Source organism: Myxocyprinus asiaticus, chromosome 23 (genome assembly GCF_019703515.2).
Source record: "Myxocyprinus asiaticus isolate MX2 ecotype Aquarium Trade chromosome 23, UBuf_Myxa_2, whole genome shotgun sequence".
Lineage (NCBI taxonomy): Eukaryota > Metazoa > Chordata > Actinopteri > Cypriniformes > Catostomidae > Myxocyprinus > Myxocyprinus asiaticus.
In genome coordinates this window covers 19298891-19325209 of record NC_059366.1, presented here as the reverse complement: position 1 = coordinate 19325209, position 26319 = coordinate 19298891, and the positions used below count along the sequence as shown (strand labels likewise).

Here is a 26319-nt window from a genome sequence, read left to right as displayed (position 1 = left end):
TCATTTGGAGTCTAAAAACATTTTGGTTACTATTGGAGCATCAACCCTTGTATTTAGGTGTCTTTACTAGTCTAGGTTTGACCTTTTACCCTCTTATTATGGGGTGAATATGTAACCAGAGTCACGTGGTCACACAATCAATATTCCTCCTCATGCAATGTCATGTAAACCTGTAAAGAAATTGAATTGCACCAAGACATTTGTTGGGAGTATTTTTGTACATAATTCCATGACAAAGGCTTCAAACTGTCAATTTATTTCCAAAACATGTAGACATTAAATATTAGCTACTAAGTAAACTTAGTCAAGGTCACTCAGCTCTCTGTGTTGTCCAGATGTCAAAATCCCAGATGCATTCACCTTCATTTAAATATATTTTTTCTGTGACATTCTTCTAATAACACTGGCCTTAATTACTGTAACTGTTTATTGTAACTATAATTTTATATGGCATTCATGTAGGCTTTTTGCATGTTGTCTTTTTTTTTTTTTTTTTTTTTTTTTTTGGTAAATCATTGTTGAAGAGCTCGTGATCTTGTTGTTGACTGTCTCAAAGGGAGTTTCCTGCACTGTCAGGGTGCCCAGGAGACTCAAAGAGGTGGAGAAGGCCAGTGGATTTGTGCATGCCAAATGCGGTCTATGGGGAATTACACTACTTTTCAAGAGCTCTTTGCTAGCTCATTAGCATCATGAAGTTTTAAAATGAAATATAAAAGACCATTTTAAAACAGTTTGGAATGTTTCAAGTGAATTTGCCATGAACTTCTAAACATGCCTAAATAGCTGTAACAGAAACTACATTTATTCACAACATGAATTTTCCTGTTTCCATTTTAATCTTTTATCTGAAAGTACGTAAGACATGCTGCTGCACAAGTAGACATAGGCCTCCATACAATCCTCATATAGCAGATCGAGACAAGTGGTGCTGTGGAGGAGGAGGGTTTCAGGGGGAGAAAAAACTTGCAGTGCGCTGGCAACTTTCTGGAGTAAAATGAATTTCAGGCTCAGCTTGTGCTGTTGTTGGCTGTCATAATAATAATTCAAAGCAGTTAATGATATCAACATAACTAACTGACGACCATCGCTTTATGTCATCCACACTCTTAGGTGAGGCACTGTAGAACCACATGTTTTTGACCATTTTTTACAAATGTAATACCTTAAACATCACATTACCTGCTAAGAAAATACGCCGACATGAGTGAAAAGACTGGAAACTGAAAGGAATCCTATCAAATACTTCCGCGTTCAGGAAAAAAGTGGATTGTAGCACTGTTTTGGAAAAACAGGCATTTACCCAATGCGACTTTAAGCCAATACCAGTTTTCAAAACTCCTGTACTATACGTTAAGTTTAGTAATATTAAACATACAAAAATATTATGTACAAAAGAAAACAAGACTACATGAATGAAATCTTAATTGTGACATGCAAAAGTTGTTGAAGGGTATATATCAAACATGAGCTTTAATAGTTTGCCAAAAAGCTAATAATTAAATTAAATGACGGCAGAGAACTTCAGAGAGTACAGAAACAGTACATTGCTGCCATCCAGTGGCAGGCAGTGGTAGTTCAATGAACCTCAATAGTTAGGTGTGATCTTTGCTCTTCACCAATCCTGACTGGACTTCTGTTTAATGAATTTGAGTGACACAAAATAGAGCAGTATGAAAACCACAGCGACAGCAATAAGCACCAGGTAGCAGGAATAAAGGGGATACTGGTTCATTTTCATCATCTCCACAACCTGAAAATAAAATGGAACCCTTGTTAATTAGAGTACTTTGGAAACCATGATTGGAAACACAATAGATCTGTGTTTTACACGCCAGTGTTACTCACTTTAATGCCATCTAATTCTATCGTCAGGTTTCCAATAGTGATAGGGAGTTTGGTCCCACGGAACTGAACCTGCAGCATTCCCTCAAAACCCCAGCGCATGAATGAAATGTGAGAAAACCAAGACGCCACTGTTGGTGATAAAAAATAAAAAAATAAACTTGTATTTCAACTCAATTTTAAACATATTTAGCAAAACATACAAAGCAAAAACATATTTCAAGCTACTAACAGTCTGAATTTCTGCATTAAAGGGATAGTTTACCCCGAAATGAAAATTCTGTCATTATTTACCCACCCTCATGTTGTTTCAAACCCGTACAACTTTCTTTTTTCGGTGTAACTCAAAAGTAAAAAAAGGAAGAATATACCTGTTGTTGAAAGTGATGAGAAGAGCTAGGGTTGATGTCAAGATTTTCAGTGAATAACGACTTAAATTTGGGTCTGTTCCTCACACAAAGCTATCACATGACAGCTTTCATAAAACTTGGAATAGATGCCATTGTAGTGGTATGGACTACATTTTTGAGTTGAAGTTTGCAAGCTTTAGTCCCCATTCATTATAATTTCATGGAAAAGAGTGAACGGTACATGCCTCAAAATGTCTCCTTTTGTATTCCACTGAAAAAAGAAAGTCATGTGGGTTTTCGATGAAGGTGATTAAATGATGACAGATTTTTCCTTTGTGGTTGAATTACTCTATTGGTAACTCTACAGTGACAGGGGTTCTTACCCAACCACATATTTTCCAGACTAATGACAAAGCCTGCAGTCAGGTAGAAGACTGTGAAGAGAGCGTTGCCCATGAAAGCAGAGGTCTGTAGTGTTGGCAGCACTGCCGCCACAAATAGTGCCATGCAGCGACTACAATACACCATCAGCCACACCAACAGGAAGTTGAGAAGAAAACGATCGGGAGCATTGTTGAGGCCAGCCAACCAGTAGATGGGCACACCGTATACCAGTGTAAAGGCACAGTGCTCTGGCAGCTCGCCGAGGACCTGAAAGAGACACTGGAACTTGAGCATGGTCAGTCCAGTAACTAAATAATTGAAACAAACAGTAGCTAATATTCAACTCATGACCTTTCCTTTTTGAGTCACTCACCCCTGTCTAGACTACTACACTGTCCACATAAATCATATGTAACTGATTTTTTTTTAATATTAATTATTCTGTTTCTAAACAATTTGTTTATGACATGTTCAAGAGTAATCTGCAAGTATGAACTTCAGAAACAAATTCAGTATAGCAGTATCAAACTAACAATAAATAGATATCCTGTGTACTGTAAAACTCAATGTAAACATGAATGTTCATTTGCTGATGTCTCTTGATTCATTCTTTCAAAAGAAGGCCAACCTCAGGGCCTTCATCCGACATCAAGAAGAACTTGGCAAATAACATTTAAAAAATGTCCCTTGTTCAAGTTCTTGATGTCTGATGAAGGCCCTGAGGTTGGCCTAAAGTCATGTATTTTCAATCAAAAAAAGCTGTAGCTCTAATTTCGCTTATAGAGTGAGTTGCACCTCCTTTTGAAAGAATGGCATTTTGATTTTTGGTTGCACCTCCTCTTTATTTGGTTGAGCAACTTTTTTCAGCTTTTTTATCTCTTGATTCATTTCAATAGTATAGGGCCAGTCTATAGTGTTTGGTCTCCCCAACTGAGCGACAACTGTACACAAGCTACTGCACACTGTATTAAACATCTAATGCAAATTATGTTGTGCATTTTACAAAATCCAAAGCTACAGTATTACAATGAAAGACTAAATATATTCAGTGAGGTTCAAACGTCTGAGATTACAATGAAAATCTTTTTTCATTTAAAATAAAGTTTGGAATATAAAGTTTTAGGATTTTGAACAGTTTCAAACAAAGTTAACATTCTGCACTTTTTCTAGGCCATTATCTAAAATGTAAGTAAATCTGTGTCATTAACGATATTAGTATGTTTTGCACAAACATATGGAGTCCATGCCAACTCTAATGCATGTGCAAAAGAGGGATATATCAACTACTATTAAATTCTGAAATTCATGCAATTTTTTAAATTCTACTTTTAACACTACTTCTAATTTTTAATTACATTTTAAAGTAGTTTAAAAATGTATTAAACTAGAAAAGAACTTGCAAAAAATATATATGCAAAATAGAAGCATTTTCACTAGTGGTCTAAGACATTTGAACTTATACTGTATGTGTTCTTTTGTCAGAGTACTTGAACAACTTTGAACAACTAATTGCATGTTCATGAACAACTAAACAAGGAAAAAGTTTAATCTAATGCCATCCAAAGTTTATAAAATGTGAAATGGTATTTTAATTTTATATCCAGGCAAAGCAGGCTCAAGGTCATCTATAACACTGTCATTCCTCTGTTGAAGTTCTTACACAATATATTTACCTTGGCAAAAAAGTATGGGGTGACTGAGTACATGCCATCTTCCAGTTCATGATACAGCATAGCTCTCTCTGAATGGCCTGTGGAAACAAAATATTACACCACTGGACATACAGTATAAGGTCTATTCAGAGATTTGAAGACAACAAAACAAAAATATCCTCATATATCAATAATATGGAGGAGCAAACAGTTGGTGATGTTTTACTCACACTTTGCTATGACGTCCAGCACCACAGCAAAAGGTGTCAGAGCTCCTATCATGTAGAGCAGAGCCACTGTATCTTGGATAGAAAGACCCTCTCCTCCAGCCCCGTAGTAAAGGAAACCTATAAGCAGTGACATCAGCAACGCCTCCAAACCATGAACTACTAGTGTCACCAAGTCCCGGTAGTCATTAAATACCTGCCGTCTGAAAACAGATGTAATGGAAAAAGCTTTCAGAAGATACTTTAAGCTACCAGTTCAATGAATTAAGGAAGTGTTTTCAGCTTTTTTCCTTACCTAATCAGGGTAGTGAATTGGTGCAGTTTACCCGGAAATCGGTTCTTCTGTTGGGACACTGTGATCACTGATTCCTTGTTTGAGATGGGGGGAGTACTGCTGACACAGAAAATGTATTAGGATAATTGACATGAAATGCTTTTAGAAAGTTTATGTGCTAAACTCCATCTAAAACCATTGTTAAAAGTATTTTACTCTTTTTATTTTTTTTTATTTTTTAAATCATTATACATACAGCATTTATGACCTACTTGGAAAAATAGATGAAATATTTGTACTTTTAAAAATGAATTTGTTGCAATGTAGGATCATTTCAAATGAAGTAGTGAAGGCAAAATGGGGATTAGAATTGGTGACCAGTTACAGGACCTAAAATATGAACTTTCCTATATATATTAAATTTAAATTTTTACCTAAAATCTTGATGTTTATTTAAAAAAAGCCCATGGAAATGTTATGCATCAACTGCCTATTATGTGAAGAGTTACCTTTGAGGGCTGTCCAGGGCCAGAGGACCACAATCTTCTGATTTCCACATGAAATCCTCAGTGTTTTTCACCTTTTCTACAAATCGTGCTGCTAAAATCCTAGTTCTCTCCAAACACTCTGCTTCGATTTCAGGACTGCGCCGATCGATGCTTATCAAGTCCACTGTATAAGAAGTTCACAGTTCAGATACAACAACTGAACCAAATGATAAAATAATAACATCAGTTTTCTTTTTCCCACTCACCATAGTAGTCAGAGGGGTTGCAGTAGCGTGGACAAGGGTACCCAAGAGCAGTGAAGTAAGGTACCATGTCTTTGGCCTGACCACAGTACACAGCTGAACCAGAAGACAAGAGTACCACCAAGTCAAAGAGCTGGAAGATATCTGAGCGGGGTTGATGGACGGAAAGCAAGACCAGACGGTTCCCTCGAGCCAGACGGGACAATGTAATTACTAAATTATGGGCCGTGAAGCTGTCTAGACCTGAAGTCGGTTCATCAAGGATAAGAATACCTGAGAACACATATAAAACACACATCAGATATAAACATAAAGGTTGTCATGCATGGTCCTGAAAATTTCATCATATCCTAAAAGGTGCACTCAGTAATATTTGTTTATGTCCTCTTACACTGACAGCTAGGGACATGGATGCAGCATAATTGAAAAGCAACAGTTTTCACCATTGCCATTGTACAAATTCACTATTCACACTCAGCCATGTTTAATTTAATCTTAAGTGTCCAATAATATGGCGGTTAGTGAGATTAAGCGAGTAGTATTCAGCTGGTCATGTGACCCAATGAGTGGACCCTCTCAGTGACGTAACTTGGATCTTGTGGGCCCCAGTGCAAAGAAACTGTCGGGCCCCCTCCTTGGGGGGTCTTGGTCGTTTTTCATCACCCCTCGGGGTGCGGGTCCCCTCTCACCCCAGGCCCTAGGGTGGCTGCCCACCCTGCCCTCCCTCTAGTTACGCCCTTGACCCTCTCTATGAAGAATAAAACAGCTTTAATAAGGTTACTGATATGAATTCAGTCTTGATCACATGTGTTTATAATTTTATACATATGTTTCAAAATTAAAATTCATTTCATTAGGAGTAAAACTTTTTTAAAGAAGAAAAAAATACTGAGTGCACCTTTAAAGTCAACATGAAACAGTGCTTGCAATTCATTTTCCTTCCGTAATTGATTTCATGTTGACTTTAAGTATCACAGTCTTCATTTCGTATTTACAATGGAAACCACATTGCAAAAACTCAGTTATGGTAAGGGGCGTTACATTTCCAACACACGCTCTTAGCGGTTGACCAATCACAACAGACTGGGCCAGCTGACAAATCAGAGCAGACTGGGCTTTTCAGAAAGTGGGGCTTTAAAGAGACAGGAGCTACAACAGAGCGTTTCAGACAGATGGTGAAAAGAGGTGCTGCAGCAATGTACAGTACTGCAAATCTGGGACTTCTTAAAGAGGCCCTATTATGCTTTTTGGGATTTTACCTTTCCTTTAGTATGTAATTTAGCTGTTTGTGCATGTAAAAGTTCTGCAAAGTTACAAAGCACAAAGTCCACGCCAAAGGGAGTTACTTTCTCCCACAGAAAACCCTGCTCCTGAACTGCCTGAAATGCCTGGTTTACAGTGCAGCCATTAATTCCATGACATAGCTACTAGGGGTGTAATGATTCATTGATCTGGATCGATGCATCAATTCAATAACCAACAATCCAATGTTATCAATACAATGCGTAAATATCGATATAGACATTTTTTTAAGATGTACCTTTATTTTAATACTGTCATGTCAGCCACGTCCATACGCATTTCCATCAGGCGATGTAGCAACCTTATTACATTCATTTCACTTTATTAGCGCTAAATATGCTTGTCATGTGGGACACGGATGTGTGCGGTGTCTTTGAAGCCAAATTTATCCGTGAAGTGCGCACGCGTCAACCGGGCTTCCCGCGAAACGCAAGCTCCAGAGACAGGATCAGTGCGAGCACATCAACCGGGCGCTCCTTATAACGTGAGCTCTCGTGACAAATGCAGAGCGGCTCACATGCACGATTAATTCAGGCTTCCATCGATATCGTTGCACATTCGATCCATTTGAATTTTACGTGAGAATTTGATATTTTAAAATACCATGGAGCAGTTCAACCATCATGTGAAACATCTTGACAACGCCAACATTCTGAACAGCACTAACGAAGGAAAGAGAAATCACCTTCTGCCCAGCACTAGCATCATTTATAAGACTTTACACATCAACACCCTTACTAACATTTATCCCAATTAACTGTAACAGAATTTTTCACTACAACTGTGGAAGTTGTAGCCTAGAAAACCGCAGACAGAACGGAAAGTGGAAACAAGTCATGGGTATGTAATTACTTTGAATTGGTTTAAACTGAAAAATAAGCTGTAATCAAAGCTGTAATATTATCTGTATAATTTTTTAAACATTTGAAGTACCTTATTTTGTTGTGGATGTCCCAGTGTGGACACTAATTTTGGACTTTTCAGAGAGCTCAATAAAATATTATAATTATATTTTGGTTGCATTTGAGGGCAAAAAAAAATTGTATTGATTGTGTAAAATAGGCACATAATATTGGAATATCGATCGCAGGGCCCTGAATCGAATCAAATCGAAATCGTATCGTGGCAGACTTTGAAGCTTCAGCAAATATCAGATCGCAGGCCAAGAGAATCGATATAAGATCATATTGTGATGAAACGTCCGATTTAGATCCCTAATAGCTATGTCACTATGTAACATAATGCCTTCCTCAGAAATGCGCTGCTCAGGAAGCCTATGGTAAGGGGCATTACATTTCCAACACATGCTCTTAGTGGTTGACCAATCACAACAGACTGGGCCAGCTGACCAATCAGAGCAGACTGGGCTTTTCGGAAAGTGGGGCTTTAAAAAGACAGGAGCTACAACAGAGCGTTTCAGACCGAGGGTGAAAAGAGGTGCTGCAGCAATGTACAGTATGAGAAAAATAATGTGTCTTTTGAACATTAAAGCAAATAAACCTATTTTAGTAGACCCCCAAAATAAAATTATGAAAATTATGAAAGTTTTGGGATTTTGGGGGAAATTTTAAACAAAGAAAGATTTTAATAAAAAAGATTCTGCACTAGCCTACTTCTAGGTTATTAATCAAATGTTGTAAGATTTTTGACATTGACCATGTAGCACGGTCCATGTTAGCTGCTTTTTACAAAAGGTCAGATTTCCTTGCTTCCATTAAAGCACACAGGAACATTCTTAAATCATGCTGGAATAACATGATTTATAATTTTTGCATAAACTAGTGGAGACCATGCCAGCTCAAGTGCATGATGTCATTAAAGCAAGAGGGGGGCATATCAAATACTAACAGAATAAAAAAATCTAAAATTCATGCTTCTTTTCATGAAAAATGTTGAACTAAATTAGAAAAGAATGAAAAATTGAAGCATTTTCATTAGTCTCAGACATCCGGTCCCCATTTTATGATGTTGACTAAAACATCAGACTCACCAGGATTCCAGAGTAGCTGCACAGCAATGCTAACCCTTCTCCTCTCTCCACCTGACACCCCCCTCACATAATCATTCCCCACCCGTGTGTGGGCACACTGCCTCAGACGCAGCTCTGCGATGACATCATCCACCTGTGAAGGCCAAACACACCCCCCACCAGACAAGATGCTGACAGTTAGTCACTTGTAACCTTTAACTGTGAGTGTGTGATCATATCAGCGCTCAATCACTCACCCTTTGATCTCTCTGGTCCTGGGAGAAATGTGCAGGCAGCCGAAGTTTTGCCACAAAAGCCAGCGTCTCTCTTACTGTGAGATGAGGTAATAAACGGTCATCCTGACGCACATGAGCAATGCTTTTCTTCACCAGGGATCGTGTGGAAGGTTTCCCATTGATCAGAATCTCTCCCGATTTCATGGAGCCTCCCTCATCTCGACAAGTTATGATGTCCAGTAAGGAAGTCTTCCCACAGCCTAAGGCAAACAACAGAGAAAGATTTTTCCTTTTCCCTTTCTTTCTTTTTTCTTTCATTCTTTTTCTTTCTTTCTTTCTTTCTTTCTCGTACCTGAGCTGCCAATTACGGCAAGCATCTGGCCACTGTGCACACGTAGGTTTAGATCCTTTATGGCAGTTTGCTTGTTGCTGTGCATCTCCCAGGGCATCTTAAACTCTGACAGCCTCTCATACCAGGGTATCTGCGCCGCTGTGTCCACCTGTGAACAAATACAGAGAAGTCCACACAGTGCCTGAAAATCATCCACATGGATGAAAGCTTTACTGCAATGCCTAACTAGAAGTTTAACAGAAAAGAAAGTAGGAAATGCAATTTTAGGGGTAATTTGGTGGAAATGGAAAAAATAGAGATTAAAAAGAACGTGAATTCATATGTCTAACCTCAAAGTTGAGATTGCGGACTTCCAGTTCATTGCGACCTCCACTGTAAGTGAAATACAGACTGCTGTCCTCCTCTGAGGATGAGAAAAGCTTGATGTTTCGACCCTGTGTGTGTGTGTTTTAAAACATGCATTTAATGGATACGGAAGTGTAAATGCCACACTGTAAAAAAAAAATCCTGTTGTTTTTACAAAAACAACTGGCAGCTGTGGTTGACAGAATAATTATGTAAAAAATACAGTGAAAATGTAAAAGTGTTTACAGAACAACCTGTACATTTTACAGTTTAAATCTGTTGTTTTTACTGTATATTTTACGGTGCAGTACTGGTGTTTATATTATTAAATAATAAACTTGATATATTAACCTTCTGAAACTGTAAAAATCTGCTTTTCACTTTATAATGTACTGTTAATCACTGTAGTAATTACAGAAGGGCACATGATGACATGAAGTTCATCAATAGTGGCCCTTCCAGGAGCAATGACCAATAAACATATAGAGACAGTGCTCAGTGTCAATCACACAAACACTAAACACCATCAGAGTAACACGTGAAATTAAAATAATGGAGTAAACATTAACTAAACTACATCAAATATAACACAGAACACCCCAATGTACGTAACATATTAAAAATAAGAAGAAACATAACTATTCCCATAAAATATAATGAAATGTAACGGGTCACACAGGGAATTCTGGGAACATAATATAACTTTTAACCATTAATTATACGGGACAATCATAGTTTTACATCTAAAAAACTTTTTTTTTTACAACATTTTACCATAAACCTTCATGTATTGTTTTTTTAAATATATTAAAAAATGTTAACGTATATTTTACAGTAACTACTCGTTAACCAAATTACATTTTTTTAATGTAGCACACAGTCTTATACTGTTCAAATTATGGACATTTTTTACAGTGTAGTCACTTATTCATTTTTGAAATGACTTTTAATGGACATGTTCCACTAACAACACTGACAACCAGATAGTGTCCAAATGCAATATGTGAATGTTTCTTTTTGTGAAATAATTTGCTTGAAAATCAAGTGTGTTTGTGCCATACTTTATCAGGTGATTTAGATTATGCTTATTACCTGCTCATAAAACTGATCATGGTCGCAATTTATTTATCTGATCTATTAAATGTCAACAGATAAGAGAAGTGGCATGAGCCTTTGCATGGTTCAGGGTCCATTCACATCCATTTATGTAATAGAACCTTTGGTACAACATCCTCCTGAATGAACTCCTCTGACAGTTAAAATCAGTTGTACAGAAACATGAATGTGAAAAATAAAGACAATGGTTACACTGTAGGAACAGAATGCATAAAACTGTGCTTCTTCTGATAATAGGTTAACATTTCTGCATCCAATATATTCTTTGCTCACTGAACTTACCCTGCCCTGTTGGATGGCTGTGGAGCTGAGGTTTTCTTCTGAATGGAAAACACTCTGTTCTGACATAGTAGCTGAAAAGTCTGTCCAGTGGAAGCGGGAAAAACAGGGGTCTATGCCCCTCTGGTCCGGTCTCTTGTTTAGAGAAGTGCCTGCTCCTCTTGTTATCCTGGAAAACTGTGGAGAGGTGGCAGAGAGATTCTACTCTATATAGCAAAATGGAGCAAAGTTCCCCTGATAAGAGTCAGTGTTTATGGTTGTAGCTTCATCAGTGCAATTTGAACTGCAATGTTCAAACAGCAGAAGAAGTAGACCTGACTGTCACACTGAGTTCATTCTCACGAGAATCTTTAGACTAATTTGACCATTGATGAGAGACAATGAGCAGATCTTATTCCATGCAGGATATTTTCCAGAAAAATGGACTAAATGGATCTTTTAAGGTGGTGTCAGAACCAAACCCAAACTACCAAGAACCGTCATGCAGTTTGAGCGTCAAAAATGTGTCCTATAGTGTCAGGTAAGAACACAATATTGATATTAAGTGAAAGGTAAAGGTCTTTACTCGCAATATTACATTACTGGAACATCATTTAGCAGGTTATGGCTAATTATAGCAAGGTTATTGGTAAAAAAGTTCTTAATAAACCAACACTGTGTTAAATGCAATGCATAAAATGCATGTCTTATTGTTAATATAAACTACATATGTTGAGTGCAGTGTTGACTTACAACACACATCACTACTGTTGGCTTAATACATATACAGTATATGACCAAACCACTGTCGTGCTTTCAATGTTAACTACTGTCAAAATCATTTTAGAATAATGTAAAAAGTAACATAAGTAATGTCAATACCTTATTTTAATATTTTAGAACTTTACCTTTCTCTGAAAGCGTAGCTGGATTTAATGTTTCACAACATAGCAGACAGTATTTTTGAACCTCTCCAATAAAGCTTAAAATCTTATAAAGACATAAAAAAATAATCTTTATTAATGCATTTTCTAAAAATGATTGTAATGTTCATGCTCAAAAATAATAATATAAAAAGGAATACCTGTTTTGACAGAATATATTGGAAGAATACAGACACAAGATCTGTTTAAGGATTTTTAAACAAGATAAACAAACTTTAACATATTAAAGGCTTCATAATAAACATTAAAATACAATTGAATCTAAATAGAATAATAGAATCAGTGTGCTTTCTAAATGTCTAAAGTCTGAAAGATTACTCTAAGAATTAATTATACCTATGCATGCTTAATGAATGATTATTGCAATATTATTCATATTAATATTAAATAAGCACAATGCAACAACATACATATTTTTTATGTAAAAATAAAAAATAATTAATAAAAGCTTTGAACATATTTAGCATGCACCTTATACTGTAAATGATCAGTGTTTGGAAGTTTAAATGCCACGAACAATCAATATTCTCTCATTATCTGAATTTCTATGTATCGGCTTTGTTTCTGTATTTTTTCTCATTCGCATTCAATTCTATCAATTCAAAATACAGGCAAACTAAAAACACTTTTGTGGCCATTTTACTGTCCATCATTCCATCTGTTTTGCACAGTACATAAAGGTGATTTTATGTGAATGTGTTTGTTTCAGTGAGCGTGTAGGACCCTGGTGGGACCTTCCATCATATAGAAAAAAATGGACAAGGCAAATACTGAATGATGTGTCATTTCATGTGGACAGTGGCCAGATCATGGGAATTCTGGGGAACTCAGGTAAGTGACCTAAAACTTGGGATGAATGATTATTGCAACAAAACCCCACAAAGCATGCCATAATGACATAATATAATATAATATAATATAAGGCATGTAGGTACACTGTAATAAATTGCCAGAATTTTACAAGATTTAACAGTAAAATCAATGCAGGCACGTTCATTTTCTGTCATAACAACAAATTACTGTAAAATAAATAAAGATATTAGAATATCACACTGCATTGTGGGATAATAGTGTTTCATTTGAAGTCACCATTGTGGTGTTTAGTGCTCCCTTAGGATGGGGACTTATTTACTTATTATAAATTTTTTTCCAGCTGGTATAATTGTGCTTTAGAACACAATTGAATGCATTGATTTACATGGAAAAAATATAGTGTTTGTCACTAAAGTTTGATCATAATATACAGTTTACACTGAGGTGTAATTCGGTATGTTTAAATTATGATAAAATTATTTTAAATAAACAACCAGGGTTTATTTACTTAGGTTAGGCCATGATTGTTATCTCTCATGATTTTTTTTTTTTTTTTGTTTTGTAAAAGTCAACCAGGCAAGCACAGACATCAACACTCAGCATACAAAACTCAACAATTGTGACAATAATCAAACATTGGGAAAAAAAAAAATATGTATATATATATATGGTGGAAATTCCTTTTAAATGTGAAACAATATACTTGGGTAACATCATATTTGAGGGGTGGGATAACAATAATAAGAAACTGATACAGATTCTCCTAACGACTAGTAAAAAGACAGTCACATGAAAATGGTTAAAGCCAGAGCCACCTACTGTTGATGATTGGGCAGATATAACACACACTATGTGTCTGATGGGAAAACTTTCATTTTCTTCAAAAGAAAATTCTGATTTGCACCAAATGGACTGAGTACACTAAACCCATTCTGTCAGATTTTCATTGAACTGGAAAATGTATGGAATGTACTTTGCATTTTACTCAGGATTTATAAAGAGATAGCTATTCGGGTTATATTGTATATAGTTTTTATTAAATGAGGGGAAAAATTGTAAAGCCTTTGGAAAACTATAGAACTTGAAATTGAGATTGATATCTTTCTTATATTGCAACAATTTTGTAACCAGTCAGTGTTATTGTATTATTGTAGACATAACTGACCTTGGTCAATGTAAATGTTTTTTTCCCTAAACTATAAAAATCAAAAGAAAAAGAAAAACCTCCCACATAAGAAAAAAATACCTGATATTCTAACAGATATTTCCAATATTGTTCACTGTACCATATGCCTTGTCATGACACAGCTAAAATGTATACAGTAAGCAGTAATCGACAGAATGAAGAGGCAACTTTTAGACAACACTAAGTAAGATAGATCATTTCTGTCAATGTCAAATCATATAAAGCCAATAAACACAATAAACACAATTACCTCTTTCTCTCTCAAGGTTCCGGTAAGACCACTCTATTAGATACCATAGCTGGACGAATTGGGAATTCTGGGACCTTACTGGGAGAGGTTTTTGTAAATGGAAGAAAGCTTAAAAGGGAGGAATTTCAAGACTGTTTCTCTTATGTCCTCCAGGTGAGTATTGAGAATATGTTCAAACATTAAGCAGTGTTAGACTAAAAATAAACATTTTGAATCATATGAAAAGAAAATGTAACGTTTTAATTTGAATTATAAATTGCATGTATTCATGCGAGTGTGTGTGTCTAAATGTCACTGAACTTTGCTCAGCTGTAGACAGAACTCAACTACTAGGTTACTGGAGGTCAAGTCTGCCATAACCAAACTAAAACAAACACAATAAAATGTGCAGAAAAGTTGGTTTGTATAAAGTGAACTCTGAAATTAGATGAGCTCTTTATAATCTTCCTCTGAGCCATTCATGTGTGTCTTCCAGTAAATTAACTAACTGTGGAGAGACTGCAGTCATTGCAGGTAATTTTTAGATTACACTTCTGGGGAAGGGAAGCTCTAATCTAACCCAGTAATGAAATATTTCTCATGAGCTAAAGGTACGGATGTTGGTACGAAGGTATGAAGTCATGAAGGAAATAACTCTGCAAGTCTTAAGTGCCCTCTCCATCAAATGTTCCAAAGTGAATGTGCTCTTTGCTTTTGTCAAACTTTTCCCTCTCAAATCTAAAGTTAATTCACTTTGTAGATGAAATCTAATAAAATGTCATATCCTTCAGTTTGCTTTTAAGTCTAATTTCAACAGTATGAAAAACAATGCAGATAAAATAATATAATTGATAATAGACGAACATAAGACTTAATCTCATTAACAGATAAGACTTTCCACTCTGCCAAGTAAGGAGCAAAGTTTAGCTGGTTCAAATGATCAAATGCTGTAAGTGTAACCCTGGTAATGTCTACCATAATGCATCATACAGTACATCTAACTTATAAACATGCATCTTATCACTGAAAAACACCACCATAACATGAATGCCTCACTTATAGAAAACCAGAAGTGAGCTCTGATATTAAAAATGCAGTTTTTAGTTAATACAATTATTCTGTACAATGCCTTTGTGAATATGTGTGTAAGATGGTTTAATCAGCTAAAATGTTTGTCTTTTATGATAGTCTAACAGTATTCTTTATGTGGATATTAGTGCTTTATTTTGAAAACTTTAAATCGCTTTCTCTTTGTTTCTCAGAGTGACAATCTCTTAAGCTACCTGACTGTGGAAGAGACTCTGACATTCACTGCTCAGCTTGCTTTGAGACAGCACTCCACTGAGGCCATACGCAAGAAGGTGAGCTCAACCCTGTCATGGATTTGAAAACACACACACAACAAATCAATTGGCGAAAAGGCACTTTCCACTAATACATTACACTTTGATGTCCCATTCTTTTTTGAGGCATTAGAGGCAGGAATCCCATGTGTTAGTTGTTGTTGTTGTTAGAACTAATAAATACGACAGAATATTATCTACTATAAAATTAATCTTGCATAAAAAGTAGCTAATTTTACTCACATCAAATGTCTGTATATCCCACCCATTTCCTTGAAATTGTGATTTTGGCCTATCCAACCAAATAGGTCTTGAACTTCTCTACTGTATCCAACAATTAAAATCATACAGCAATGTCATAATTGTGACATCATTTATTGATTTTATATTAAATTCAGTGTAGTAAAAACTAATTTTAAGTAATTTTAATAACTAAAAATATCATATTTATCTGCATCCTACATTTCTTAACTGTTTATTGGCATGCTGAACATTTTGGTAACAGGGTTGCAAAAAATGGAAACCTCATAAAAAATGAATAGAAAATAAAGCAGCTCATATACAGTATTTAGTCTGATATCCTAAAGTTGTCTGTGAAAACACTTTGTGAAGGTTAAGCATCATACATACAGTATATACAGTATATATATGTGTGTGTGTGTGTGTGTGTGTGTGTGTAGGCAGGTTTAAGTGGTTTACAAGGACTTTTTTTTAGGTTACAAACTGGTAATTACAAGGGTATTATGCTATAAATGTGGTTTATGAAGACATTTCTAGTGTCCCCATAATTCAAATCGCTTAAAAAACATACTAAACAATGTTTTATTGAAAATGTAAAAATGCAGAAATTTTCTTGTGAGGGTTAGGTTTAGGGTTATGGTAAGGGGATAGAATCTATAGTTCATACAGTATAAAAATCATTATGTCATAATGATAGCTGCACCAACATGAGTGTGTGTGTGTGTGTGTGTGTGTGTGTGTGTGTGTGTGTGTGTGTCAGTATGTACAGTATGTATTTCTTCATGGTGCAGTTTCAGGTCCTATTTTGTACACTGTTAGTGGGAAAACCTAAATTAACCTACCTACTTAAACAAAAGTTAAAGTGATAGTTCACCCAAAAATGAAATTCTCTCATCATTTACTTCATGTCATCCCAGATGTGTATGACTTTCTTCCTTCTGCAGAACACAAATTAAGATTTTTTGAAGAATATTTCAGATCTGTAGGTCCATGCAATGCAAGTGAATGGGGACCAGACTTTTAAATCCCCCAAAATCACATAAAGGCAGAAGAAAAGTTACTCCAGTGTTTAAATCCATGTCTTCAGAAGTGATATGATAGTTGTGGGTGAAAAAACAGATCATACTTTTTTACTACAAATCTCCACTTTCACATTCTTCTTCATTTGTTTTTTGGTGATTCACATTATTTGTGCATATCACCACCTACTGGTCATAGGTGAACATTTATTGTAAAAAAAAATAATAAATAAGGTCTTACAGTATACAGTGTATTGATCTGTTTCTCACCCACACCTATCATATCGCTTCAGAAGACATGGATTTTATCACTGGAGTCTTATGGATTTCTTTCATGCTGCATTTATGTGCTTTTTTTAGCTTGAAATTTCTGGTCACCATTCACTTGCATTGTATGGACCTACAGAGCTGAAATATTCCTCTTAAAATCTTAATTTGTGTTCTGCAGAAGAAAGAAAGTCATCTACATCTTGGATAGCATGAGGGTGAGTAAATGATGAAAGAATGTTCATTTTTGGGTGAACTAGCAGTTATTGTGGAGGCATTATCATTCATACAATATTTGTAATGAAGACACTTGACCCCTGTCTGACCTCCCATAGGTAACTGCGGTCATGGCAGAGTTGAGTTTAGGACATGTGGCTCACAGTGTGATTGGAGGCCGAATTTTCCCAGGCATTTCTGGTGGAGAGAGAAGGAGGGTCTCCATTGCCAGCCAGCTGCTTCAGGACCCAAGTGAGTGTAGATGCCCTTTGACCTGCCTGTGAACACAGAATACAGGCCTAATAATTTAGGTATGGTATGCAAACACTATATAGTGGCAGTGTGTGTGCAGTTTCTCAGATGATGTAACCCTCCCATATGCTAGCACTAATATTTTGAATACAGTGTTATTTAAATGCAGAGTAACCAGCACAGCGACCCAAAGCCCATCAAAGGATTATTGAGGAATGGACAAATGGGTGAAATGGAGTGCAGTAGAATATTAAAAGAGTAACAGACAGGGTTATCACATTTTTAATATTACACTAAGGAGACTTTATCTGGCTCTTTGGACCTCAGGGGTGTCCTGGGACCGTAGACAAAGGATTAGTGGAGACCACTCCGAACTGAACATAAACCAGCAATTATAAATGGCTTTCATCTGCTACCTTCTCCAATCAAGCAGTAAATGAATTAATCAGCCAATTAATTGAGCTCTAACTTTAGACAAAGAAAAATCTATTAATTATTTTAATTACTTGAATTTATAAGACCCTCAAAGTTGTCTCTCAAAGGACAGACAGTGGACTTCTGGAAAGTTCCTATTTTTCTTTGTTATATTATCACAGAAGTGATTCTCCTGGATGAGCCAACCACAGGACTGGACAGCATGACAGCCAATCAGATTGTGGTGCTGCTTGCTGAGCTGGCCAGGAGGGATCGAATCGTCATAGTGACCATCCATCAGCCCCGTTCAGAACTTTTCAGAGTGAGTAGATGAGTCAGGTACTCCTTATTCTGTTTTAATATTTAACTGGAGGGATTGGCAGTGTAGTGGCTAATCAGAAGTTTGTGGGTTCAAACAAAATAAGTACAATATAAATTATTTTTTCTTATATATATATATATATATATATATATATATATATATATATATAAAGAAAAAAATTAAGAGACCACTACAAAATTATGTGTGTGTGTATATATATATATATATATATATATATATATATATATATATATATATATATATATATATATATACACATTTAAAACCTACTGTATTTCTCTTCTGGGAAAATGTGCCCGACCCACAATATCCACTTACCTTGTACTCATGGATGTATCTAAATTTTTGTCCTGTAAAATGCTCTCTATTATTAAAATATTCCCACCCCCTAATACAACCAGCTTCTGAATATTGATAGCAGGTAGCAAATGGTTCATGAAAGGTTTTTTGGCTATTAAAAATAAAGGGAACTTTGATATGTCCCACCCCAACTTCCTATTTTAATAAGCAATACATAAACACAGGTTTGTATTTAGCAGTATTACATACAGATGTATTTTACAGGCAGTGCAATGATTTACTTAAATTTGTGATGTATATTGTTGTGTATGTGATAGCACTCATGATACAAGTCATAGGACTGACAGATGTTTATATATCTACAGATTTTCAACAGAATAGCAGTCATGAGCCGAGGAGAGCTGGTGTTCTGTGGACAGCCTGAAGAGATGGTGGATTTCTTCAGCAGCTGTGAATATGAGTGTCCCGAGTACTGCAACCCCTTTGATATTTATGGTAGGACTGTTGAAGTAAATCCAGAAGAATCACTCTCTCTTTCATTTTCTTTTCTCCATACTTCAGCCTACAAAAAACAAAAAAAAAAAAAAAATCTTAATCAGTATTTTTGACTTGTTTTCCATTAAAAAATATTTAAACATGCTTAAAACAAGATACATTTATTGAGAAGTAAAACTTCTAGAGCACATATCTTGAATTAAGTTTATTTTTCAGAAATACTGATAATTGCATTATAAGCCTGAATGCCTTACTTAACTTTACCGTGCAAACACATAGAGAGTGAATATGTTTGTTTTCAAGGTGTACTGTTAGAACAAACCGTTTACCTTTACTACTCAAAGTAGTAAACAGCTAGGGTAGAGAGTGGGGGCATTGTGTCACAGTTTGTGTGTGACAACCTGTTCTGCTCTCATTGAAAGATCATTTTTGATTGATAGTTGACCTGACCTCTGTGGATACACGGTGCAGTGAGAGAGAAGCTGCCACATACAGCCGCATGCACGACATCATGTCAGCCTACCAGAACTCAGAGATCTATAAAAGCATGCTGGGATGGATCGAGCAGAGCTGCCAGAGACCAGACAAACCCATGATCCCTTTCAAAAGCAAAGAGTCCCCCAACTGCCTGTCCAAACTCAATGTCCTCCTCAGGTAAAACAGTAGCCATACCACTGGCCACTACGTATGTCTAAATTTATATTTCAGTTGGTTACAAGAGACGTGTTAATGAAATTACTTTGGAAAGATAGAAAATGTGCTTCTGGTGAGCTATTTCTAGCTGATCTGACCCTTAGGAATAGAAAAGGAAAATTCTGTCATTATTCACCCTACCCTCATATCATTCCAAAATTCATATGACTTTTAAAGGAATATTCCGAAAAGGTTAGTAAGTGATTTTATCACACTAAAATAATGTTTACATGCATATTGTTTGTGTCTTGTGTCTATACTTTTGAAAAAGTGAGTATTTTAACGTTAAAAAATTGGCCCCATTCCCTTCCATTGTAAGTGCCTCACTGTAACCCAGATTTTTGCTTTTTTTAAAGAAAAGGATGGGCAAGTCAAAATTTATTTTTGTGGTAATCAATATTACGCCACAAATGCTGTCGATTGAGTTTAACTTGTATTGAACTTGGAATATTCCTTTAAACGTTGAACAAAAAAACGTAATTTTTGAAATATGTCCTGGCCACTCTTTTCCATATGATGAAATTAAATGTGCACTGGTGCTGTCAAGCTGCAAAATGAGAAAAAAATGCACCATTAAAGTAGGGGAGAGCGGGGCACAAACTAACACTTTTTTGTTTTATTAAGTTTGAGTAAATGCACTTGGAGTTCAAAGTATTTTTCTTTTTTCACATTAATTTAACAAATATGTGGATTGTTTCATGAATACAGTGTATACTTTTTTCGCCATCTGCCTGGAAAAAAGGAAAGTGAAATGTTACAACGTGCCCCATAGGCAGGGCACTTTGTAACAGCTGGGGGGGTACAATGTAACATGACCATTATGACAGCTTTAAATCCCCCTCTAACAACTATATCTGATCTAATTAAAATAAACAGGAGAGAAATTAAAATATTATGTCAGTATAAGCCATTTATTAACTTTGTCATATGTATTATAGCAATAATGTTGACACTTGACCATAATTACACAACAAAGCCACAGCATTGGCCGAAATAGTACGTGGATTAATGACACACATTGTAAGGAAATACAGTTATACCCAGTAAAGTGACCAGTGTGTTCAGTGATGACCAGAAGGCAAAGTTGAAGTTCAATCAAGAGAGAGAGAGTTTACTGAAGACAAAGTTCTCGACATTTCCAAAGGCAAAAGACAGAAAGAGGAAAGTAGTTGAGGATCTAACCTCGAACTAATTTAGATTACAGAAACAACAGTTATTATAGGCATATGCAAATTAATTGACATCATCTCTTACGAGTACAGAGATCTGATAGGTGAATAGTACAGACAGTTCTAGAAATCTTACAAACATGATGTTCTGTTTAACTACGTGAATGCAATCATTCAAAAGATTATATTTTTAAAACACTAAGTCAAGTTGCTAAGCAGAAATGGGTCAGAGGTGAGTCTTCTCTTTAGATGCACTGGCATCCAGTTCCTTTGACTTAGTCACATGATTCTCAAAACTACAAACAATCCCTCCAATAACATCATTAGACAGAACACAACATAGGCTATCTTTTCTCTCAAGGTTGAGACACACTCACTGGTACTCAGGCCTTATCCAGATGTATATTTGTTCTCCGGGAGCCGGGCTAAATGAGAAAGCACTGTTAACTGCATTCCTGACATGGGTCAGACCCTCAGTCACACCTCAGAGGACAAATACACAAATGACCTGCAACATGCATAATTATAACCGGAATAAATGCACATGACTTAAAACACTTTGATTACCTTTTGATTATAACAATTGCTAGTAAATGTATTCAACTCATCAATAGGCTGAAGAGATGGGGAAATCCACCCCTTCAACACAAACACACACACACATGCATTAAGGGGAATTGTGTAAATTACATATCTGACTGCATGAAATTGCATATAGTTTGTTCTAATTGGGGCACGTTGTAACATTGAGTTACAACATGCCCCATCAGCGCAACTGGGATTTAAACCTGGCTCGTCACTTCTGCTGGCTAGCTAAAAATTAAAAGACTATGCAAGATTAGAGATTCAAATGATACCAAGTTTGCCTTGTTTTAAATAAACACAATAGAAAGAATAATATTTTGTCCAAATAATATTTTGATTTGAATAAAAGCAGATAACTGTTACCACATTAAGCATATTTTAGGGATCTGACAAAAGATTTTACATTAAATTCAGTTAATGTTCCGAATCCATTCATTTCCCTCTGTCTTACACAAACTCATTCATGTATACAGGAGGACTGTGCGAAACGTGTCTCGTGACAGGATGGGTATTCTCATGCGCCTCTCACAGAATCTCATCTACGGCCTCTTTGTTGCTTTTTTTGTCATGAAGCTGGATAGTGATGTATCAAAAGGTGCTGTGCAGGACCGAATTGGCATAATCTACCAATCCATGGGTGCATCTCCATATACTGGCATGCTGAATGCTGTGGCTCTATGTAAGTGTGTCATCCACAGTCAATATCTCAAAATATCCCTGAAAAACAATAATAAAAAAATCCTAGTTTAGAGAAAAAATCAGAACAATTTGTTTAACATCAGAAAAGAAACATGTGCATAATCTTTGAAAATTGCAGTTTTTATTGCCTTGTATGAATGCAATGCTACCAGTATATTCCCAAATCACAAATTATAGAGTAGATTAAGTAAGAGAGATAATGGGAGATCGAGATAATGGAAAAGTAGAGGCAGCAGTTTGATTAAGCAAATTCTTCTGGAAAACATTCAATCCATGTCCTCCTCTCTATATAATTTACAGTATATCAGTTCTGATAAGAGATCACATCGGAGAGTAGGTCACCATATAACAGCGAGAGAAAATTGCTCCATAATGTCCGTGAATATCACTTGACCTTGAACATAAAGCTCTTGAGATAGCAAATAATTGGGACTGCAAAAAATCTCTGCTACTGTATTTTTACCTTTCATTCCTCCAATTTAGATAGAAAATTCTAGACAAGCATGAAAAAAGTCTAAATGTTTACTGTCTGGGTACTTATTTTCTTCTTGATTGGAAAATATACTCTTTTTAAACAGTTCCTGCTTTAAGAGCCATTGCTGATCAGGAGAGTAAAGATGGCTTGTACCAGAAATGGCAGATGTTTCTGGCTTACATCATTCATATCCTCCCCTTCAGTATAATCAGTGTATTCATCTTCACCTCTTTCCTATACTGGTAAGTATGGGTGTGTGCCTGAAGCTCCGGTTCATGAGAGCTTGAATCAGGGTTATTAGGGTTCAAATCTGGGGTCATATACCGGGGATCTTTTTTTTTCTCTCACTCTCTCTCTCTTTCAAAGAAAAGTGATTGTTTTACGGATCTTGACCCCATGCTGTTTCTATGTGTGTGGCTTGGTATTTCAGGACTGTTGGCATGAACCCAGATCCCTTGCGTTTCCTGTGTTTTTCAGCAGTGGTCATTGTGCCTCACATCATAGGTGAACTCTTAACGCTGGTCTTGTTGGGTGTCGTTCAAGACCCCAATATGGTCAACAGTGGGGTAGCTCTACTCAATGTAGCTGGTATCATGGTGGGCTCTGGATTTTTAAGGTGAAGAAATGGTTTTGACAACAACTTGGAAACAATAATTTTGTAGCACTGAATAATAAAAAAGAATAATAATTTTAAAGAAAAGTCACTGCTAATTTGGGTTATTCATCAAAGAAGACTGAGACTATAACCATTTCTCACCATTTAGATAACATATAACAAAAATCATTCTTTATCAGTGTTGTTGTCTTGTTTTCCAGTAAAATATCTAAACATCAATACAAAAAGATACATGTATTTTTCTTACTCCTTTGGTACTGTAAATAGTTTGTTCATGTTTTAAACCTAACAAACTTAGTGAGATTTATGCTTTAAAAAAATAAAGAAAAAAATTTTCCAATTGGAAATTAAAAGTTATTTTAATTCAGTAATTATTATCTCTGAATAATGTCCAACATAATTTCGCTTCTCAGTAAAATGGGTCTTGTTTTAAGGATGTTTGGATATTTTTATGAGACAAAAATACTGGTTAAGAATTTTTTCTTTTCATTTAAAATGTTATGTATCTGGTGAGAACGGATGTAATTCATTACTATCCAAAAAAGCAACTTTGCAGTGTTACTATGTTCATGTGCACAAATGTCAATATATTAAGTATCTCTCATAAAAATGTCATGCTTTAATACTATTAGGAGTTTTAAACAAATGCCTGTGGTGTTCCAATGGCTGAGTTATCTAACCTTCCAGAAGTATGGCTGTGAGCTCCTGATCGTCACTGAGTTCTATGGCCTAAACTTCACCTGTAGTAAGAAATTCTTATTGTCTTTAATCTAATTCATTATTTAACACAAATAATGAATATGTTTTGCATATACCTAGACGTCTTCTGACTCACAATTCCTCTCACTCAGCCCCTACAGCAGATTTGCCTGGATCATGTATTGTAGAAAATGGCAATGCAATCATAGATCAGGGTTATCCTGGAGCTCTCTCCCGTTACACACAAGACTTCCTTCTGCTCTATGCATTCCTGCCTGCACTCGTGATTCTGGGCATCATCAGCTTCAAGATACGCGACCACCTCGTTAGACGCTAGGCTTTTGAGTGTGTGTGAGTGTGCCTTCGAGCAAGTGTGTATAAAATGTTATTTTATGTTATCATTATATATTAAATGTTATTTTGTACATAAGGTATGGATTATAAATTGCTGATCATATCCACACACACGCACAAAAGATCAAAATAAAAATGTAAACCCCAACGACATCAACATGAAAGCTGAATGTGTAAACATTTTCCTTGATTATGAATATTGTTTCTTAATTTTTCACCATTCCTGTGGTATTAACTAACTGCTGATTTCTAATTTGACTGTAAATACTCTGATGTACCCAATAAATGTTTGATAATAAACTGAAAAGTATAACCTGATCTTTAATAATTAACTTCAACAGAAATGGGTTTTTCCCATGAGTTTTACATATTCATATATATCTGCCATTGGAAACACATATTGATTAACCAGTCTATTGTGTTACAGGTAAACTGAAGCATTTTTTTACATCCTAGAAATTAAACATTGATCATGTTGATTATAAAACATACAATATAGTAAAAAAATAAAAAATAAAAAGAAGAAGAAGATAAAATTAAGATAAGATAACAAGGGGCATCTCCAAAGCATTTACAACAAATTATATTCAAATATACACTGATGGCCAAAAGTTTGGAATAATGTACAGATTTTGTCCTTATGGAAAGAAACTTATACTTTTATTCACCAAAATGGCATTAAACTGATCACAATGTGTAGTCAGGACATTAATAACGTGAAAAATTACTATTACAATTTAAAAAAAAAAAAAAAAAAAATGCAGAACTTCTTAAACTACTTCAAAGAGTTCTCATCAAAAAATCCTCCACATGCAGTAATGACAGCTTTGCAGATCCTTGGCATTCTAGCTGTTAGTTTGTCCAGATACTCAGGTGACATTTCGCCCCACGCTTCCTGTAGCACTTGCCATAGATGTGGCTGTCTTGTCGGGCACTTCTCACGCACCTTACAGTCTAGCTGATCCCACAAATGCTCAATGGGGTTAAGATCCATAACACACTTGTCCAATGTCTGTTTTTATTTGCCCACTCTAACCTTTTCTTTTTGTTTTTCTGTTTCAAAAGTGGCTTTTTCTTTGCAATTCTTCCTATAAGGCCTGCACCCCTGAGTCTTCTCTTTACTGTTGTACATGAAACTGGTGTTGAGCGGGTAGAATTCAATGAAGCTGTCAGCTGAGGACATGTGAGGTGTCTATTTCTCAAACTAGAGACTCTGATGTACTTATCCTCGTGTTTAGTTGTACATCTGGCCTTCCACATCTCTTTCTGTCCTTGTTAGAGTCATTTGTCCTTTGTCTTTGAAGACTGTAGTGTACACCTTTGTATGAAATCTTCTGTGTTTTTTTTTTGTTTGTTTTTTGTTTTTTTGGCAATTTCAAGCATTGTATAGCCTTCATTCATCAAAACAATGATTGCCTGACAAGTTTCTAGAGAAAGCTGTTTCTTTTTTACCATTTTTGACCTAATATTGACCTTAAGACATGCCAATCTATTGCATACTGTGGCAACTCAAAACAAACACAAAGACAATGTTAAGCTTCATTTAATGAACCAAATTACTTTCAACTGTGTTTGATACAGTGGCAAGTGATTTTCTAGTACCAAATTAGCAATTTAGCATGATTACTCAAGGATAAGGTGTTGGAGTGATGGCTGCTGGAAATGGGGCCTGTCTAGATTTGACCAAAAATGACTTTTTTCAAATAGTGATGGTGCTGTTTTTTTACATCAGTAATGTGATCAGTTGAATGCCACTTTGGTGAATTAAAGTACCAATTTCCTTCCGAAACAGAAAAATCTGTACATTATTCAAAACTTTTGGCTGCCAGTGTAAATCAAGAACTGAATTTATTTTTTATTTGTCATTCTTATCAGGTCCTCTTTTTATTTATTCTTAATTAATTCTTAAA

At 35.7% G+C, this 26319-nt stretch overlaps 2 protein-coding genes across 3 annotated transcripts; one reads left to right on the top strand and one right to left on the bottom strand.

Annotated features, from left to right (window-relative positions):
* Window positions 1-240: 240 nt before the first annotated feature.
* On the bottom strand, window positions 241-11236 carry abcg8 (ATP-binding cassette, sub-family G (WHITE), member 8). Of its 2 annotated transcripts, none has more exons than XM_051650964.1 (13): window positions 11083-11236; window positions 9669-9773; window positions 9340-9487; window positions 9009-9247; window positions 8773-8905; window positions 5484-5753; window positions 5239-5401; window positions 4751-4849; window positions 4459-4658; window positions 4250-4326; window positions 2576-2843; window positions 1846-1973; window positions 241-1750 (listed from the first exon to the last, which is right to left on the bottom strand). In XM_051650964.1, exons 1-13 carry the CDS (start codon window positions 11146-11148, stop codon window positions 1613-1615), a joined length of 2034 nt encoding a protein of 677 aa, XP_051506924.1. In that variant the 5' UTR covers window positions 11149-11236; the 3' UTR covers window positions 241-1612. The 2 variants fall into 2 exon arrangements, with proteins under 2 accessions (XP_051506924.1, XP_051506925.1); XM_051650965.1 differs by having other exon boundaries at window positions 4751-4846.
* Window positions 11237-11368: 132 nt separating this feature from the next.
* abcg5 (ATP-binding cassette, sub-family G (WHITE), member 5) lies at window positions 11369-24714 on the top strand. Its single transcript, XM_051651832.1, has 13 exons — window positions 11369-11599; window positions 12712-12833; window positions 14268-14404; window positions 15493-15591; window positions 17435-17567; window positions 18164-18303; window positions 18990-19119; window positions 19560-19773; window positions 22040-22245; window positions 22844-22982; window positions 23171-23356; window positions 23989-24101; window positions 24208-24714. Exons 1-13 carry the CDS (start codon window positions 11460-11462, stop codon window positions 24390-24392), a joined length of 1944 nt encoding a protein of 647 aa, XP_051507792.1. The 5' UTR covers window positions 11369-11459; the 3' UTR covers window positions 24393-24714.
* Window positions 24715-26319: the final 1605 nt, after the last annotated feature.

Bases quoted from the DNA above. Each gene is read 5' to 3' on its own strand.
- abcg8 (XM_051650964.1), bottom strand. From the start codon at position 11,148: ATGTCAGAACAGAGTGTTTTCCATTCAGAAGAAAACCTCAGCTCCACA. The intron at 9,248-9,339 runs GTACGAGAAAGA...TGTTTGCCTTAG, and splicing joins TGCCGTAATTGGCAGCTCAG to GCTGTGGGAAGACTTCCTTA. The intron at 2,844-4,249 runs GTAAATATATTG...TGTCTCTTTCAG, and splicing joins CCCCATACTTTTTTGCCAAG to GTCCTCGGCGAGCTGCCAGA.
- abcg5 (XM_051651832.1), top strand. From the start codon at position 11,460: ATGAGCAGATCTTATTCCATGCAGGATATTTTCCAGAAAAATGGACTA. The intron at 12,834-14,267 runs GTAAGTGACCTA...TTCTCTCTCAAG, and splicing joins GGGAATTCTGGGGAACTCAG to GTTCCGGTAAGACCACTCTA. The intron at 22,983-23,170 runs GTAAGTATGGGT...TTGGTATTTCAG, and splicing joins TTCACCTCTTTCCTATACTG to GACTGTTGGCATGAACCCAG.